This window comes from Poecilia reticulata, chromosome 5 (assembly GCF_904066995.2).
Source record: "Poecilia reticulata chromosome 5, P_reticulata-male-v2, whole genome shotgun sequence".
NCBI lineage: Eukaryota > Metazoa > Chordata > Actinopteri > Cyprinodontiformes > Poeciliidae > Poecilia > Poecilia reticulata.
In genome coordinates this window covers 32,500,004-32,520,016 of record NC_088834.1, presented here as the reverse complement: position 1 = coordinate 32,520,016, position 20,013 = coordinate 32,500,004, and the positions used below count along the sequence as shown (strand labels likewise).

The 20,013-nt window shown below is 38.6% G+C and overlaps 1 protein-coding gene and 1 long non-coding RNA gene across 4 annotated transcripts; one reads left to right on the top strand and one right to left on the bottom strand.

Annotated features, from left to right (window-relative positions):
* The first annotated feature begins 2,522 nt into the window (after nucleotides 1-2,522).
* On the top strand, nucleotides 2,523-19,814 carry nampt2 (nicotinamide phosphoribosyltransferase 2). 3 transcript variants are annotated; one of them, XM_081607503.1, is made up of 12 exons: nucleotides 2,523-2,956; nucleotides 4,367-4,428; nucleotides 5,245-5,380; nucleotides 7,957-8,060; nucleotides 8,150-8,278; nucleotides 9,801-9,959; nucleotides 10,664-10,794; nucleotides 10,985-11,210; nucleotides 12,132-12,251; nucleotides 12,952-13,092; nucleotides 15,828-15,953; nucleotides 17,683-19,814. In XM_081607503.1, the coding sequence occupies exons 2-12, from the start codon at nucleotides 4,408-4,410 to the stop codon at nucleotides 17,842-17,844; spliced, it is 1,455 nt and encodes a 484-aa protein (XP_081463629.1). In that variant the 5' UTR covers nucleotides 2,523-2,956; nucleotides 4,367-4,407; the 3' UTR covers nucleotides 17,845-19,814. The 3 variants fall into 3 exon arrangements, with proteins under 3 accessions (XP_081463629.1, XP_081463630.1, XP_008408567.1); XM_008410345.3 differs by lacking the exon at nucleotides 4,367-4,428 and having other exon boundaries at nucleotides 2,528-2,956; XM_081607504.1 differs by lacking the exons at nucleotides 4,367-4,428; nucleotides 15,828-15,953; nucleotides 17,683-19,814 and adding an exon at nucleotides 15,174-15,334 and having other exon boundaries at nucleotides 2,527-2,956.
* LOC103465471 (uncharacterized) lies at nucleotides 6,078-7,893 on the bottom strand. Its single transcript, XR_001776650.2, has 3 exons — nucleotides 7,735-7,893; nucleotides 6,951-7,003; nucleotides 6,078-6,833 (listed from the first exon to the last, which is right to left on the bottom strand). It is a non-coding gene; the product is annotated as an uncharacterized LOC103465471 (long non-coding RNA).
* Nucleotides 19,815-20,013: the final 199 nt, after the last annotated feature.

The following is a 20,013-nucleotide window of genomic DNA, read 5'->3' as shown; positions in this document are numbered from 1 at the left end:
GCGAGAAGGTGGCACAAGGGGGTCAGGGAATGAATCTAACACTAACACTCTCATCAAACTAGAGTAACAAACATTAACTTGAAACAAGAAATAAACTAATGAAGAGCTGAAATGGAAATGGAAACAAGGCAGAACTAAGAAAAATATGAAAGAACACAAAATAAGAAGAAACCCCCCAAAAAATGTAAACAACCCCAGATCCTAACAGAGATAAAATAAATTAATGTGGTTCCCATGTGTTTTCCTCTAGCCCACACCTTAAAAATAGCAATTATCAAACTATTGTTGGAAAAGGACAATCTGGACAAGTTGCTAATGCAGAATTACAGGCCAGTCGTCCATTCATCAATAAGATTATTGAAGAAGCTGCATTTCAACAGTTAAATACCTTCTTAACAATGACCAGTTCCTTTGACGTCTTTCAGTCAGGTAAGTCAGTCAGTCAGTCATGAATGCAGGTTGTTGAAAAACCACGGTTCTAGTATTTTTTATCCTCAGCGCAACATTTGAAACTACTGACTTTGATGCAACTGGAGAGTTGGGTTGGACTATCTGGCCCAATCAATTTAAATCCTGGGATGTTCTTTTACAAACACCTTTTTTAAGGTTTTAGGTCAAAATCCATCGAAAATCCCCCCAAAGTATAATAACTTCAAGTTCAAATCTTAAAGAGGAAAGTATCCAATGTCTGTAAACATAGAGTTCAGCAAGTTGCAAATATAAGTTGGAAAACCATCTTATTAATTTAAAAAAACTAAATTTGGAAAAGTTTGCAACCAGCAATCATTTTACTAATTTTAGAGTTTTACATCTGAGAAAAGAAATTGTCTAAGTTGGGGCAAATCTGTGTACACTAAACCACCAAACTAAAGTCCAAAGGATGGGACCGTGGTTAGGGTCTTTATGTTAGTGTTTTGTCTTGTTTCTAATCAGACAAACTTGAATAATTTAAGAAAATTTTGTAGATTTTAAAATAGGCTATAGATTCAACCCAATTCTTGAATTCTAAACTACAAAATTTTGCAGAAGTTTTAACTGTAACACTTGGCAATGTACATCTTTCTAAAAAGAAATTCTCACAACAAATATGCAATTTAGGTTTTATTGGGTTTCATTTAGCGGGCTGCACAGTGGTGCAGTTGGTAAAGCTGTTGCCTTGCAGCAAGAAGGTTCTGGGTTCGATTCCCGGCCCCGGTCTTTCTGCATGGAGTTTGCATGTTCTCCCTGTGTATGCGTGGGTTTTCTCCAGGTACACCGGTTTAATCCCACAGTCCAAAAACATGACTGTCAGGTTAATTGGCCTCTCCAAATTGTCCCTAGGTGTGAGTGTGTGTGTGCATGGTTGTGTGTCTCTGTGTTGCCCTGCGACAGGCTGGCAACCTGTCCAGGGTGTACCCTGCCTCTCACCCAGAATGTTAGCTGGAGAGGCACCAGCAACCCTCTTGACCTCACTAAGGGACAAGGGTGTAAAGAAAATGAATGGATGGTGTTTCATTTAGACAGGACTGAAAATGACTACATTGTACTATGTTGTATCCTTCAATATAAACCATGTCAATAGCTTTTGGTCTCTTTAAAGCGAGGGTGTCATGTGTTCATGAGTTGAAATTTCTAAAGCCTTCCTCCAGTTTGAGTGTGTGAGTGTGGATACCCCCCAAATGAAAGCTGAGAGTCTCACCTTATTTTCTTTTGCAGTTTCATTATATAACTATAATTAGAATATGTTTCAGTAAATAGATAAAATAACAAAACTTATGTCAGTTTTCAAGGACCTAATTGTAAATTTGACGTGCATAGATTTGCATGCAGTCTGTATTTTGTGAAGTACACCCGCTGACACCTTACACTCCACAAACTTCATCTACACTTTCGGTTTCAAGTAGAGTGTTAAAAAGTCACTCAGCAAACACCTATGGTGACGGTGTCATGTTGCAGTTGTTTCTGGAGTTTAATTCTGACTACAGTGATTCAGACTCTATTTATTTGTACTACTCTTCTACTTTGCATTTCGAGGATACACATAGCAGCTCACAAGCTAACAAGGTCCCACTGCAATTAACCAGGACATGGATCTGCAACCTTTACAGTCCAAAGAGCCATTTTTACTCTGAGCCCAATGAAATTGTCACAAATGTTGCATGAGCTTTGGGAAAAATATGAATATCTTCTCTAGGAATGTTGTTGTCATTTCTAAAGATTCACTTTCTTCTTTCTATTTTTAAGTTTTGAAATAAAGAAAAACATGAAACTTTGCAAAAAAAAAAAATCTTCTGTAGGATGTTGATATTGAATCCAATCAAGAATTGGATTCAAATCTATAGACTATTTTAAAATTTTTAAATGTTCTTAAATTATGTAAAACATTCTTAAAGTAAAAAAAAAAAAAAAACAACTAACACTTACCTTCTGTTGTGTAAATTCAATGCAATTATTCCATGACAAAAGGGGGACTAATACTAAAAACACACATTTGTTATCAAATCCATATTTTAAAACATTAGTTAATTCTTTATCTTTTTAAAGGTGGAAGGTCCAAAGAGCAACGTGCGACTCCGTAGCCTCACGTTCCAGATCCCCAGCTGAGCGAGAAAAGTGAGGAGTTTTAAGAAATGTATTGCTAATGTCCTATTGCATTTGAAGGCAGCATGACGCACCAGGTCAAAGAGGAGAGGAGTGGACTTGCGCGCAGCCTGACCCGCCCCTTTCCAGCCAGAGAAGCCACTGCTGTTGCCCACTTACTGTTTTGAGCTCGTGCAGCCCCCTGGCCTCGCCAACGAAACTAAAATTTAGGTTTTTAGCGGCTTCTGTCTGCCCTCGCCTGTTTTCATTTTCGCTGTATGGTCTTGGTTTGTGTGGTGAGGACGGAGACTGGAGAGCGTTTCTACTAATTCATTCACAAACGGCAACAATGGCAGCGCAGGACTTTAATTTCTTGCTCGCTACGGATTCGTACAAGGTGAGCGGATCTGTTTGATTCGCCCCCGGGGGTTCTGTTCTTCGTAAATGTTTCCGGTTGGTTGTAAGCATTTATTCTGAGTGCGGCTGGTTGTGCTGTGCCCCAGCTCAGCGGCGCTGTTCACTCACCTCACAGTTGTGACAGAAACAGCGTGTAGCAGATGACGGTGATGGAAAGAATCGAAAGTTAAGCCTGCTGTGTGCCGTGGAAATGGAAACTGACCACCTGGGGCAGAGCCCGGATAGAAATCAGCATGTTAGGCACATAGTCAGACATTGAGCCTTTAAAGGTTAAAACTAAACTCTCATTTTGCTCTGTTAAGTCTGTGTTTCACTGAATCGCAAATATGTTAGGAATGAAATGTAGGAATTGGTCAATTTGTCAACAACGTGATAAAATGGACTAAGCTTAAATTGACATTTTCATAAATTCTGTGACAATGTTCAGAAGAGCCTGGGTTATAAATATGAGTGTTGGTCAGACGTTGGATATGTACATACTTGGTACCACAAACTATTTCTGCTAAGACGCAACTTTGACATTTTGTCGTTTGATAAACTAAATCAGATTAAATACTAAAATGTTAAACGTGACATGTTTTTGTTTGACACTGTTTTGTGTATGTTGGCAAGATTTTCAGAAGAGTTTTGTGAGAATGAGCTTTGTTGGCCCAGATTGTGTGCGCTAACGAATTTACAAAACATCTGCAGTGCTCAGGGGAGCCTAAGCAACTTACTGAGGTTGCTATGAAGGGTAATTTGTTCTCGGCACACACAGAAGCAACACAAACAGAGGTGAACAGTCAAATACAACAGTCACTATTAAAGAGGATAATAGCTGTTGTTTTGCTATTTAATTAAAACATATACAGAGCTGGACAACTTGACTGAACAACATGTCGCAATATGCGTATTTCATATCAATCGATATAGATAATTATTGCTAAATTTTGTGTTTTAAACATCTGAAATACTGCCAATATGCCAACTTGACCTTTTCTGTTTTATACACAATTTCCTCTTGAGCTGTGGATTCCATCCTTAGACATTTGGGTTGTAGGAAACTAAATTTCTTCATTTGCTCCTTTCAAGATGTTTACGGGAAGTGAAAACTGGTATACAAGTTCATTTCCTGTTTAGAGATGGGTTTTTTCTTCTTTTACTCAACAACAATCACTGTGGTTTTTTTGTTGTTGTTTTTTTTAAGTTATGTTTTGTGAGGAAAATATAACATACTAAAGAATATTGACTCTGATGAAAAAGAACGCAATAGTCTGATAATCACTTGCGGATGTTGTGATATTTTTTATCTGTTTTATTTTCCAAGTGAAGCTGCTAATGAGGAATGTATGCCTTCTGGAATACTGTGACTTTGTTTATAAGCGGATTCAAATTATTCTCTTTCTCCAAGAGATCTCATTGCCTCGAGACAGCCGGAAAAAAAGCTGCAATATGGATGATCAGCTCTTGGTGGTGAGAATAACGAAGCTATTTGCTACAATCTCTTTCTTCTACCCAAAGGTCACATTGTGTCATCCAGATAAAACAGGACATTTTCTGTTGACATAACACTGTCTGCTAGAAAACAACTCGGTATTATAATCTCGCATCCTGAAAGCGGTGGGTTTGGCTCCATCCTCCTCCCGTACATATCAAGGTGCCCCTGGGTAAGGCTCTTAACTTCAGATTGCCTAATGCTGGTCAGTGCGCCTTGAGAATCAGGGTCGGGAAAGGTATGACCCTCACTCTCAGTGGACGGAAGGATATGAAACTAAAACGGGGGATTTGTGGTTGGTTTGTTTTTAGTGGAACCTTAAAGCTGCCACAACACAGTTCTCCCAAATCATATCAGACCGAGGGGCCCACAGCCACAACCCTTCCCCCCGTGCCCTGCTAATGAAACACCAGAACACACAAAAAGGGTCATTTAAGTTTACCTTTAAATGTGGCCTGTCCCTTGAACTTATAAACAAAAGTAAATATTTGTTTTGCACGTAAGCACACTTCCGCCACTGGACACGGGGCCACAAACCCAGAAAATGTTGTCAGCCACCTGAAAATCTCATCCATAAAGGATTCATTTCAGATTCGTTCTCACATGAACACCATCAGGGCTCTGGAGCGCAAATAAAAACCTCTGAAGTGCCAGCTACTGATTCCCGTGGTTGCACCTGTGCAGTGTCACTGTGGAGCACTTTGTTTTCCCTCACTGGTGACCCCTTCTGTTCTGGAAAAGGACTGCAGTGAGTGAAGCACCTAAATTGACTCTTTGCATTTTTCCTTTTTCAGATCACACACTACAAACAGTATCCTCCAAATGTCAGCAAAATCTACTCCTACTTTGAATGCAGGCAGAAGAAAGGTTCTCAGTTCAATGAGGTGGTGTTCTTCGGTCTGCAGTATTTGCTTAAGAAGTACCTCACAGGTATGTTCTCCCATTAAGAAAACAACTGTGAACAACTGTTCAATGTTAAAACGTTGGGACATGAACATGGTGATTTTCAAGGACTTGACTTTATGCTTATCCATCTTCATTGCTTTGAGGAGACAGCGTAATCTTCCAACAACTTACTGGTATATCCAAAGTGTTTAACTACAAGTAACATTTTAGAAAAGGACCAATCCAACATTGAACATTCAGACACATAATACGTCACCATAAATGTTCCGTAAAAGTTTGGAGGCAACATTCCCTGGATGTCAAAAATGATGCTAATATGGCAGTAATGTTCACTGAACTGTAAGGTTCTCCTGTTTCCCCCCCATTTCCTAGTGGAAATATTCCACTAGGAAATTTCCTAGTGGAATACTTAACTAATTTGTTAAGTATTTTCTAATACTTAACAAATTAGAAAATGTACTTAAAAATAACACTTGGCAAAGAACTAAGGGATTTTAAAGTATTAGACCTCCAAGACAAATGTGACGATAAAAAAAGAATCACACTTTCTTCCTCTATTCATATGTGCATAAATGACATCAGTAAAACTTTCATTAGAAAAATGTAAATTGTACAGAGCTTAAATTTAATGTAGTGGGCTTTAGAATAAGAGATTCACAATATATATATATATATATATATATATATATATATATATATTTTTTTTTTTTTTTTTTTTAAATCAAGAAAAATGGCATTTTAAAACATCCAATGCTTAGGAAAAATACATGTGTATCCACACATTTGGAATAACTAAAAAAAGGTTATTTAAAGAGACATTTGAATTGAAATGCCAGAACTGATTAAGATGTCATGAACATGGACACACAAAAAAGCACCAATAAAGAACAAACAACTCCCACCCTGACCCCTTTTTTTTCTTTTTAATAGTTTTGGACGGGGTTGGGTCTTTGTCCCAGTGGTGTGTAAGCCAGAAACAGTCTGAACTCTGTGGCTTTCCACCTACATCCTTCCCCAGGGGGTTGTTTGTATCCAAATTCCTTAGAAACGACAACCTTCAAAATGTCCATCGACCTTAACATCGCCATGGAACATAAACATTGTAAAATATTCTGACAAGTTTTAAAACCCTCAATTTGAAGGAATAAATCTTCTAAGTCTTCTGGTCTTGAAGCAGAAGTTTGAGATTAAACTCTATTATAGTTAAAGTTAGCACAAAATTTGGTCCATCAATGCGTTTAAATTGGGTTCATTGAAACGAGGCTGAGGAGAACCTTCTTCAAATCAGAAACGTTTTACCTCCTTACTCAACAAAGCCCCTCTCCAAACACTGGCAGTGATTCCTTAAGGTATGCTTTCCCTGATGGCATTATTTCCCTGAACTAAACAAAACTATAAATCACATCTGTTGATCCAGACTGCTGTAACAGTGTTGAGCAGCATCTTGTTCAATCTCTGGGTGTAGGAGAAAGCCTTTCTGTGCAAGAAAAAAAATGTCATGATTTCCAGTTTTAAAACTATAATCAAAGGTTGCACTTTATAACTGATTAGAAGTTTATGCCAAGTCCAAATTTTAAAATAATTTGGTCAATACCTTTTTGCCTTTGTGGTGAAAAGATTGGGCTCTGCAGTCGTTTGTTGTCAACCCTGAGAACAAAATTAAATCCCTTCAAAATCGGAGAACGTTCCAAACATTTGCGGCATGTCTTAAAGCCTTAGAGACTAATCCAAAAGGAGTATTACCACCCCCACCCCTTCATACACACACACACACACACACACCACCTACCCTCACCCACCCACACACAGCTACTGTGCTTCATTTCTTAACATGCACTTTTAATAATCCATGAGTGTTATAGTTTTTTTAATTGTTAGAAAAAAAATATTCGAAAAACAGATCAGGGCCAGAAAGTAAGCTTGCTAATAGATCTGTCGCAATAAACAATAAATCAATTAATCGCATGTTAAATTAAAACCAGCTTAATATTTCTCATTAACATGATTTATCGTTTTTCTATTTTCTTTCTCTTTATACCAAAACTGGTCTTCTGTCTGGTGCTGTGGTCTCTACTAGCTCCTGTTTTTGAAGGACAGTTTTGCTTCCAGAGTCTTCATAATTCATTTTATTTGTTGTTTTTTAAATTTATTTATTTTGGATATTTAAAATGTCTTCCAGTTTGAGTGTTAAATGTTCACTGGTCTATCTTTGAAAATGCGTTCTTGCATTCCTGTGCCATCAGATTACTTGAAAATGGTCTCAAAACATTATTGTTTATCACGATAATGTCTGGGACAATGTATTATCCAGCAAAATTTGTTATTTTGCCTCAACTCATGAATTCTCTGAGGGAAAACAATCAAATATGAACACTCACATCTTTCCTCTGCCTGACAGTATGTCTCCTCCTTTCACCAGAAAATCTTGGTAAAGACATGAGAACAGAAATGAGACTAAAACAGCAAACAATTACTCCAAGCTGTTCTCCCATGAGAAATTGTTTTTTTAATTGCCCATAGAAACTGTTAATAGTGTAGAAATGATTTTGATCTGCTCATAGGGGTTTGGTAGCTTTCCTAACACTTGGTGTTGTTTACAGGCCCGGTTGTGACCGAGGACAAGATTCAGGAGGCCAAGCTATTCTACCAGATGCATTTCAAACAGGCTGTGTTTGATGAAGAGGGCTGGAGAAAAGTCCTAGAGGTATTCAGAGACGGGTTCACCTACACCTGTATTTCAATCACTTAACAATGTGAAAAATGTAAAAATAATTTTTTTTTTTCCTGTGTCAGAAACACAATGGTCGCCTTCCTATTCGCATCAAAGCGGTTCCAGAGGGGAAGATCATACCAAGAGGCAACGTTTTATTTACTGTGGAAAATACAGATCAGGATTTCTACTGGCTCACCAACTACATTGAGGTAAATTTGAAAAAAGTAATTTGAAGTGTTTTTGTTGAAATATGTCAAATTAACAATACAGAGTAGCAAAACCTTCTCTCACAGATTGAAACTTTAAATACCCCTGTGTGTCCAGAGAGACCCCCGGAAAGACAAGCAAAAAGCAGTACCTTGATTCTGACTCTGAGAGGCGCTATTTGGTATAAAAGTCTCTGAGGTGAATGATTCTAGATAAGGAACGCTGGTTCTGTTGGAGATGATGATGTAAAGAAGGATTTTCCATAAAATCATGAACATTCTGGACAGCCCTTATGCTCTTCATGACTGTCATAGAAAAACAGAGTCTTCAGTCGGAGGCTTCCTCACATTCACAGTTATACAGACTGCTACAGGAGATCCTTCCTGCCATCAGCATCTACAGTAACTCTGACGAATCTTGACTTAATAGGAGTTCCAACATTTGAATTTGAATTGTGCTTTTACTCAGTTGTGACTTGTACTGGAATATTTGGCATCTGATTTTATAATAATTCAGATTGTAGGATTAAGAATAACAAGGAAATAATTTCAGGCTTCCACACAAAAACGCAGAGTTTTTGTTCTAAAAAATGTTTTTTGTTATTTAGAATAGTCAAATTCACAATTTTGAAAAACCTATTGATGCAATCTCGCCGTAATGCCCAGAACTGGGAATTGATTTTATTGTAATGTGATCTTTACGTCATGTCAGCTAATGGTGGAACTGTGGCCAGTAAAAGCCAGCCCCTCGTACAACACTTTGCTTCATACAGAGGGTCTGGGCTCTCTGCTATCAAGAAATGTTTTCTTCCTGGAGACATGGACCGTGTTGAGGTCATTACTCAGTTGCTAGCGTTTGCCTGTGACGTACTTAATGCACCAGTTCTCTGCTATGATTCTTACGGGAAATTGCCTGCACTGTAATCAACCATCCTCCACTGCGAACAGAGAAGAGCTGAGCCACACGAGGCCGCCGTTCATGTTAATTCAATATGTAGTAGTGGGACCAACATTGACTGAACGGCTTCCTTCACTTCCTCCGCTACAGACAGGCTACAATTATAAAGCAGCAGAAAATCAACATCATAGATTACATCTTCTTCTGTTTGCCGATTGGCCTGGTAGAAAATCTACCGGAAGGAATCGGGGTGAAGGGGAGAAAGCCCAGACTGTGCTGGAAGCGAGATCTTATTTTAGCGGAATCCGTCAGGAAGGCCATGACCAGGCTACAGCAGTACTTCAAATCAAGAAGAGGTAATCAGGTTGAACTCTGAGAACAACTAGCAGATCTTACCTTTAGGAATCGTTTTAAATGTCCGCCCTAATTTATTCATTACAGTGTTCGACGTGCATTTGGACTTGATGTCTTGAACATCACCGCTTCAACTTATCGTCATGTCTAAGTGTTTCTCTTGCAGAGCCTTTTGCATTCAGAATTAAAGGCTGATTGCTCATTTAAAAGCTTTTGAGGCTCTCCTTCATCCTTGTTGCTTTTGTTTTTTTATCTGCTTCTTTTTGGCCATAGACCATGCTGGTGCAGATGTGGTATCCCATCACAGTAGCTACCATATCCAGAGAGTTTAAGAAGATTCTGGCCAAACACCTGAAAGCTACTTCAGGGAGTCTGGAGGGCCTGGAGCTGAAGCTGCATGACTTCGGCTACAGAGGAGTCTCATCCCAGGAGGTCAGGAGGCTCTCACTGCCTCTCTTCACTATGTGTGTCTCATATGTTGGTGCTATATTATTTTTTTCTGTTTTATTCTTCAAGAAATCTTTATTTAGAAAGTATGACACAGGAGTAATAATAATAAAGGATATCAAAATTATTCTTGTTGTTATTATTACTTAAGTTAAAATAGAGTTTGACAAACATCATTAATAGAAAATGTTTCTAAACCTGGACAAAATTTGTATGTAAAACTGAAAAGAAGTCACTATTTGTGATCATTTTGCCAGGATTATAGAGTAAAATTAACTTTTTGTGAACATGACAAACTTTGCTTCTTTGTCATTGTTTTTGCATTAAAACCTTTGGGAATATTTTTGGAGTTCCAGGCAATAATCTGATCTGAGACGGGGAAACGTGCATAATGTTTTGTTTCCATGTGGAAACGAAATGTTAATGATTTTAAACTTTTCCCACTTTTTCATTTGAACACTATTATTTTCACACCTAGCTATAAGTGGCAAAATTAAACCTTTTGAATGTGTGTGTGTGTGTGTGTATGTAACAGTATTAAAACATGGATAAAGCCACCTGTCGTTCATAGTAATCTTACTGAAGTGTCTATGGCGATGGCTGAAGTTTGTTTGCAGATAAACTTTCTAAATAAACATGTAGATAATTTTTTTCTGTTTCATATTTTTAATTGTATTTTTAATTTGTAGTCTGCAGCATTGGGTGGAGCCGCTCACCTGGTTAATTTCTGCGGTACAGACACGATAGCCGGAGTATTGATGGCTCAGCGGTATTACGGCTGTCCAATGGCTGGCTTCTCCATTCCAGCGGCTGAACACAGGTGATCTAAACAAGTGGAATAAGCAGTTCAGAAATGACGTGCATCAAGAAGAGAGAAGGTCCTCAATACTGGTTTCCAATCAGTGTGTTAAAGCTTTAACACAGTTTCCCTTTCAGGCGTAAACGTCACTTCTGTTTCTGCCCCCCTATGACGTAGTTCATCACTTCCTTCCTTTTTGCGTCCTGTGTAGTACGATCATATCCTGGGGGAAGAACAAGGAGAAGGAGGCATTTGAGAGGATCCTGGACCAGTTTCTGTCGGGACCAGTGTCGGTGGTCAGTGACAGCTACGACATCTTCAATGCCTGCAAACACATCTGGGGAGATAAGCTAAAGGAACGGGTGATGGAGCGCAGTGAGGACTCCTGTCTGGTGATCAGGCCCGATTCTGGAGACCCAGCAGAGACTCTAATTGAGGTAAAAAATAAAAAAAAAAGAGAGAGATCAAGTGTCTGACTTCATTTTAATTTTAAATAATAAAAAAACAACGTTTTTGACTTGATTGTATTTTTGGGGCTCAAGTGGGCGTCCAACATTCCTCTGTTATTCTTTGACTTAATTAGACACCATCTGTTTTCATTGGGTCTGGACTTCAAGATGGCCCTGCTGAGCCTTCTTGGTACTTGTCAGCACATATTTGGCTTCACATAATTTGTTGATGCATGCAAAAACCTTCAGCTACAGTAAAACTGTAAGATTGCCACACTGCTTGAGTATTAACCAATATGCAGCAGTGTTGATTGCACCATCATTCCTGATCCTAATACGTTTGGGACTGCAGTAGCTCAGCACAGTACAGAGTTCAATCTCCAGCTGCTTAAGCCAGATGGTGTTTAGGGAAAGCGCCGAACTGCATCTTGACTAATATGGCGTTCTCAGTTCAGCATATGACTTGTATTTATTTTCGTTATCAATCAAAATGCCACCAAGAAATCTGAAATTAGATATTTATATAAAATTTTTCAAAAGACACAATATCTGTCTGAAGCCTTTGCAAAGAATTTCTCCAAATTAATCTGAGTGGTTCCAGGAGAACTATTTGTGTTATATGAATATCTGTTAACTTTAGATGTTGACCTTTAACTGGATCAGTTGCTGATTACTTGATATGGGACTGCAGAAATATTTTTTGGAGAAATTGTTGCACAGTAGTTTTCTATAAAAAATGACAGAATCTAAAGGTTAGTGTCTGAAAGTCATGTTACAGTAGATTCAGACTGTAACTACATTACCAAAGCATGTCCATCACTAGATGATGGCTTATTTAAATCTGCTCTAGTTGACTTTCCATATGACACATTTCCTCTAAAAGTGCCCTAACAAGGATTTTACCTTTAGGTCATCAAGATTTTAGGAGAGTGTTTTGGCTACAGTCTGAACTCGATGGGATATAAGGTTCTTCCATCTTACCTGCGGATCATCCAAGGGGATGGCATTGACCTCAGCTCAGTAGATCAGGTAAGAAAAATCTGAAGATTGGAAAGGTTACTTAATACCTGCATAACTGAAGAACTGTGCCGTTTCAAGGTATCCTACTCTCAAATTGACAACAAAGATGTGAGGAATCGCTAAAACTGAAATGGAAGGCGCAGTTGGAAGCTGCTTGTTCTGAAAAGTACTCCGATTGTCCTGTTCAAGAAATACGTTTGTTAAAAGTAAGACAACATTTCCACTGTTGGCAAAGCCTGTAAATACTTTTTTTATTGTTATAAAACACAAGCTTCAAAACACAAACTACTTCAAGGTGAGGTTAAGGGGTCTTTTGGGCGCATCCGTGTGCACCGAGATGATATTTGATGTGAATTGGCACTATGTAAACAAACTGACTTGAATAAACTTTAACCTCAGAATTATAAAAATAATTCTGAGGTTTTCTCCAGTGACCCTAGTCCTTCTTTGTACCCCATCATCCATAGCCTGGTCATCACCTTCCTGTGAAATTCCATTCAATTCCCATCTCCCTTCACATCTCCGTTTGGGATTTCTCCCATTGAGCTCAATTTCTCTGGTTGAATTTCAATGGGGCCAATCAGCAAACGGAAGTAATTGTGAACAATGACGAGCTTAGCATCAGAAATGTGCCTTTAGCTTCAGACAAAATTTTTGTCTGTAATTTTGGTTTTGACCTTATTTTTTATTCTGCCTCTGATTTCTATAGATTCTTGCTAAGCTGAGTGATGAAGGGTGGAGTGCTGAGAATGTGCTTTTTGGCTGTGGCAGCTCCTTGCTTCAGAAGCTGAACAGAGATACACTTAGCTGTGCCTTCAAGTGCAGCTATGTAGAGACCAATGGCAAAGGGGTAAGTGCTACAGCTTAGGCCAGACACTCAACCATTCTAGATTTCAGAGCACGCATTACAATTTTTGGTAACACTTTATTTGAAGGGGGATGAATAAGACTGACATGACACTGTCATAAACACCTGTCATGAACATGAATAAGCCTTCATGAATATTTATGACTGTTTGTCATAAAGCGTCATTTGGTAAATTATGACACTTTTAATACAAAGTTGACATTATTCAAAATGTCTTTATGACAACTTGACATTAACCAAGAAACCATTACTGATATAAATTTGTTATAAAAGTATTACTGATTGCACTTTAAAAATTAGGTAACTTTATGTTATTAAAGGTAAAGTTTAAACCGTAATGATTTCTTGGTTAATGTCAAGTTGTCATAACAAAGACATTTTGGATAATGTCAACTTTGTATTAAAAGTGTCATAATTTACCGAATGATGCCTTATGACACAGTCATAAATATTCATGAAGGCTTATTCATGTTCATGACAGGTGTTATGTCATGTTTATGAAAGTGTCATGACAGTCTTATTCACCCCACTTCAAATAAAGTGTTACCAATGTTTTGATTCTCTCCTGCCACCTGCAATACCATTGCCATGTAAAACATCATGCTAGGAAAGAGTTTTAAACACAGCCATTAAAATAGCTGCAACTGCAAAATAATCTTTTAGATCAATTGTATTGTATCCCATTGAAGCAGTTCTTTTTCAGAGTTTTTGTATCTCAAGTGTGTACAGGTATCATCAGATTGTTAAATAGAATCAAAATGTAAAAAGTGCAGGAGGTCTAGTTAGAGATTCTTTGGGTTCAGCCATGTTTAGTATTCCTTAATTATTCTTTAGTCCATTTGCCTAGAAAGTCCGGTTTGTTTGGAGAGATGTGAATGTGTAACCAAACTTTGACCCGAATCAAAAAAAGTGAACTCTGGTCCTCCTACAAACCCGGGTCAACTGAACCCGGGTTTTATTATTTTTCTCTTATTTTGTTTTTACCTTTTTTATGGACCTTTTTGGTCTGGAATAAAGATTGATTGATTGATTGAACCCAGATTTTTCAGATCCGGGTTCGGTTGACCTAGGTCAAGTGAATTCTGGTGCGGTTTGAATGCTCATGTGAACGCCAATGTGCATTTGAACTGGAGACCGCTTCAAAAGCAGGAAGTGGATTACAGTGCAGGGCATTCTGGGTAAATACAACTAAAACAAACGTGTGAATCTAGCACTAGTGGAAGAAGTGGCTCTTGGTCTTTTATTAAAGACAGAAGAGAAATTCTCCAACCACTAAAATCTGACGCCTCTCCATTTTTGTTGATATTTTGTGAAGAAGGAAGGTGTGCTCTGTGTCTTCTTCGGAGGTTTTAGTGTTGTTTCCTTGAGTAGTTTGCCCCCACAGGCAAAGGGAGGGAATACATTTTTTTAATGGATCTGGATCATTAGACACAGAGAACCGCAGCAGCTCAAAATGTAACAAATGTTGCGATCTTGATCCAATCGAACCGAGTCTACCGAACTATCTGGTGTGAAAACATACTTAGGCTGCTGGGTGTATTGCTCTCAATCCCAATGCAAGAGCTTCACTCCATTCATGTCCTCATCGCTGCTTTTTTTAACCATTTTGCTTTTTTGAAAGACTGACTTTACCGGTTTTTATTACAGTGGATCTGAAAAAGTCATGAACTCTCAGGATTGTGAATTATGATGTTCATTTTATGAAGCAATTTTTTGTCATCAGCATGATTACCTGAAGCGGGTCCGGAGCAGTCTTCAGAACAGAGCCAGGCTTTTATATCAGCTTGTTTAGCTTTTCTGTGTTGCTGGCTCTCATACTGCTTCTCCAGTAGCAGGTGACAGAAGAGATTGCTCTCTCTCCAACAGACTTACAGAAGATATGCAGTATCTTACTGGGATCACTCAAGGACTTGAGCTTCCATGAAGCTCAAGTCTCATATGTAGCTTCAGTGCTGCCCCTCTAGCCCTGACTGCTTTCTAGTCCAACAACCAAGTATTTCTGCTCCCCCTCCACTTCCTTTCCCATGATGGAAACCGCGGTTGACCTTTTCCTTCTTGTCCAGCTCTGATGAACCCGACAGCTGCAGAGTCATCTGAGTATTTCTGCAGACGCGACCGGACTCTGACTTATGCTGGAGGTCTGAAGGGCACTGAGTGAAAAGGAAAGCTAAGAGTACAGCCCGGTTCGGTGCTACTGACCCACGTGGTCAGAAACACGACTTTTCAGGTCTGTTTGTCAGGTTGTCCACTGCTCTGGAGCCTCTGACAGCAGTCAGGGTGAATTGTGTTAAATGCAACCTGACTCATTTAAGTCAGGCTGGACAAAGCAGGCAGCACAGTGGTGCCTGCTTTGTCCAGATGAGCATGGGTCTGTTGTAGCCGGCGTATGATGGTGTGTAGCGCCGCATTATGTCATAACGCCGCAACATGTAATAAGGTAGTAAAACTAAGCTTCAGAATGTAGTAAAACATCAGCAATGCCACATTTTATAGCAATCGACACAGAATGTAATAAAATCCTTAAACGTATTCTTCAATGCTTTCTTCCGCATATGTAATTGCGCTGTTACATTTTGCTCTGATTATTACAAAATGCAGAGGTAACTCTTTATTTTTTTTAAATAATGTAATAATGTGGCGCAGTAAACAAGTCTCAGTTTCCCTCTGCCCCACTGCAGGCTGACATCCTGCTCTATGATCTTGTGTGTGTGTTGCAGATGGATGTGTGCAAGCAGCCAGTGACCGACCCGTCCAAGGGGTCGAAGCGGGGCCGATTATCGCTGAGGAGAAACTCGGACGGCTTCCTCGAGACGATAGAGAGAGGAGCAGGCAAACCCGAGGAGGTCTTTCACAACTTTTGTTTTTCTAATCATGTATTAAGTCACTTGACTAAACATAAAATAGCAATTACAATCTAACTTCCTGTTTTTTTTCTATTGTTTGTTTTTTAAATTGCTAACAATTTAAATGATTGTTTTGCTAAAATATTTTGTTTACCTCATTCATAGCTTGGCCAAATAAGATAGAATAGTTGTTGACTTGTTGAAAAAGTAATCTCAAGACATGTTAAAATACAAACGGGTCCAATTCATACCCTTAAATATTGAACAACTTCAAATTAATGGCATGTGTAAAAAAATTATAATTTAACCCTTTCTTAGTGAGTGGGAAACATCTTCATTGGCATTCAGCCATTATTATTTTTTTTATTGTTAAGATTGTTTTGTATCTTTTCCCTGGTGCTTTGATGGTTTGGTGATGAGATTCGTACCTGCTTGCCATGTCCCATCAATTTAGCTCCATCCACAGATTCTGGGCCACTCCACAATATTATTGTTACCGCCAATCAGAAGAAAAAATGCTGGTAATATTAAAAGGTAACTTTAAACCCAGTGTTAAAAATAACATTGAACTTTACTGTACAAGTTAATGCAATGTTAGTTACAGTAATTCAGGTCAAAAAGTTGTTTTTCTAAGGAAGCCCAGTTGATTGCATCAAGCACTTGGATTTGCAGGAATTCCTGCATGTAATTTGATTTCACAATCTGAAAGGTTTTGTTGATAAGCTAATCACAAATGCATGATGTGACACTTTCAGATCACCCACGGCAACCGACTTTGATGTCAGATGCAACCCTGATTTAATAAAGTTAATTAAGCTTTATTAAATCATTCCTAATGGAATGATCTCCAGATATTCTTTTTATAGAGCAATGCTGCTTCTTTACATGGTGAAATAAAAACCTCACCTGAACTCTTAAAAATCAGTGATCTGATCTTACTCAGACCACTGAGCTTTTGCTCCCAGATGATGTGTGTCTCTCTTTCCTAGGCCCTGCAATTTAAGCTGCTATATATGCAACTAACTCTTATGTTTGCCAGATTTTAATTGCTTAGACATTCCTGCTGGCTCAGCGCTAATCTGTTTAGCTACGTTTCTCTCATAGATTGAGACACATCTATAATCAACTCTTTGCTTTTTCTTTAAAATTGAAACCACTCCTGGACCGGCTGGACTTTTATGTTGTTTAATTTTTGGCAATTTTTTTGTGTTGGTTCTGTCTTCACAAACCCCCTGGATCTGCTGCAGGATTCTTCCTGTTAAAGGGAAGTCAGGCATCTTAATTGCAAAAAATTTTTTTGAGACTTCATTTAGGTTTTGGAAATGGAATAAACTTTATTGCACCCTCTAAAAGCTCTAGGTTGACAACATTTATCCATTTTTTTCACATTACTGTACTTCAAACCTCTCTGGCTGCGTTGCAGTTACAATGATTTTATCATTGTAATGATAAAATCCAACAATGCTGTCAGAGGTTCAGTTCCTCCAGGTAAGGGGCATGACCGCTGATTGGTCATTTGCTGACAATCCCACTGGAGTGATTGTCAGGTGGCTTCATGTGATTTATGTTAACACCACATGGCTAGATCCATTCTCTAGAATCCAGAATCTTTAAGAGTTCTGAAGTGGCGTGCGTGCGTGCGTGCGTGCGTGCGGTCACTTCTTTTCCTGTTAGACTGGAAACGTAGTGCTCTTGTGAGTGTGGATAACATGTGCACTGTGCTCTTCAGGACCTCCTAGTGACTGTTTTTGAAAACGGCAGCCTGCTGCAGGACTACTCTCTGGACGAGATCAGAAAAAATGCTCTGCTTCAGGACGACGAGCCAAACCCAAACCTGTACAACCACGAACGGGAGCTGCTGCACAACCACATCATCAGCAGCATCCATTAGAACACCCGGACGACTCGTAGGACTCCCGGTACTCTGGGCACAACGGGGAGTGGCGGCACACAGACTAGCAATTTTTTTTAAAGCACCGACTACATGATGAAACTCTGGATTAGTCACTGCCAAGAGCCACCAACAACCCACCACTGCAACCTTCATTTCGGAGAGCCACAACATGTCTGTGTTCACGTCCATCTGCTTCCCTCACTCCCGTACCTCTTGCACAATCACCTGGTGTTCCATTACGCTGCAGCAGTGAACACAACGCAGCGTTGTCTTTACACTAAACGTGACCAACTGAAACTCAGGTTCAGGTATAAGCTAAGTTACTCATTTCCAAAAATGTCTTGTGCTCCTATTGAGTTCTACGTCAGAAGTAGACCAATATATCAGCTCGACACAGGAAACATTTGCAATTGTTGTGCATCAGCCGATGTTCCAGTGAAGTTTGGTCCCGTTACTCTCTGGTGGACATTTATAGAGCCGGAAGTTTGTGAATGATGAAGAGCCATAAAAAATGAAAATATCTGGCCTTTCTTACTGGCCGGCAGTGTTACAGCACCGTGTCATAACATTTTCTTATCTTCATCAATCTTTGAAAGCAAATCCTGCCACAATTCAACTCTGGAATATAAATGTGATTCTTAAAGCTGCTTTTTACGTCAACATGCATCTCGTTTTACCAACTTCAGTCTGTTTATTTTAGTGTTCATGTGAAATAACGAAGTTTTAAGTATTTTTTTTAAGTGCAGGAAATGACTATGAAATAATACAGTTGGATCATAACGGCAGTTTATGTTCATACCATTAGGCAGGCATGTACTTTGTAATGTTGCTCTGTCCAGAACCCCAAAGTATCAATTTTCTATTATTCCATAAAACTTAAGTTGTCATAGAAATGCAATTTTTTTTTTTTTATGTGAAATGAAATGTTTTGTAAATGTCATTTCAGTAATACTGACTAAATGCTTTCATGGGAGTTCAGTCCTCATCCATTTCAGGTCTTCAGTCACAGCCTCTTACACCCTTCTGGCTCTTAAAGGAACAGCGCTTTGCTGCGTAGAAACCCATTGCAATTATTACGTTTTGTACCAAAAAGTACTGTGTAGTCAGCAGCTTATCAAGGGAAAAACTGAAATCTGTGTTAAAAGAATAACACAGATACTTCTATCACAACCTTCTTAATACATACTTAACATTGAGCTTAATTAGAAAGCCATGCTACTGCAAGCTGTTTAGATAATAGACCAAGCAGAGATTTTATTGTCTTTAGCTAATATTTCCCATTTTTCAGCCACGATCCTATGTCACCATGGTTACAACAGTCTCTGTTTAATCATGACCACAGAAGACCAGCTAACTCACATTTACCTTTGAGTTGCTCTTGCTGGTTTAAAGTGCTAACATGTTAACATGTTAGCTTTGGGGACTGGACTCGGGCATTGCTGCTGTTGTGGAAGGAAAACTAAAAGGTCACATCCAGTTAGAATAAAGCGTGTTTTTAAAGAGAAGCTGGGACATTACACAAGTGCTTTTATTAAACCTACACAGCTCAATATTATGGCTGTACTTTTTAATTGTATAAAATTATATTTATTTACCAAGTATTTTGAAAAGGTGTAGCGCTCATCTGGTTTTCTGATTAAAAATGCCTGATTGACATCTATACCACAAACCTGTGTTCAACATATGGCCTCATGTTTTCACACCCTATAATGTTGCCAGTTTGTCACTGATTGTACATTCTGATTCAATGTATAGTAGAACTGCCATAGCTTTGATTACCAGTATGTGATGTTTTGTTTGAGGTTAGTGTTTTATTTGGGCATTTAATCTTTAACTTGAAGCTGATTGGAAACATTATGATTGTTTAACCCCTTCCTGTTTGCTGTGTTGATCTGAGAAAAACAGCCAGTTTGTTTTGCTACATACTGCTTGAAAAGATTGATTTAATATTAAACATTAATTACTGAGTGAAATGTAAGTTTGCGTTTGACATCCACAGAACATATTTTGTTAACTGATGTAATGTTTAAGTTAGCTTAAACATAAGCTAACCTTTGGTTAATGAATGGCAAATGAACAAATTGACTGACCAATTTGTTGTGTCCACAGCTATTCAGGTTTTTTCTTTTTAAGTAGGCTCATGATTAAAATTTCTGTATTAGCATT

Coding starts and splice junctions, on each gene's coding strand:
- nampt2 (XM_008410345.3), top strand. CDS start 2,909: ATGGCAGCGCAGGACTTTAATTTCTTGCTCGCTACGGATTCGTACAAG. Junction 8,061..8,149: donor GCTGGAGAAAAGTCCTAGAG/GTATTCAGAGAC, acceptor TTCCTGTGTCAG/AAACACAATGGTCGCCTTCC. Junction 9,960..10,663: donor GAGGAGTCTCATCCCAGGAG/GTCAGGAGGCTC, acceptor TTTAATTTGTAG/TCTGCAGCATTGGGTGGAGC.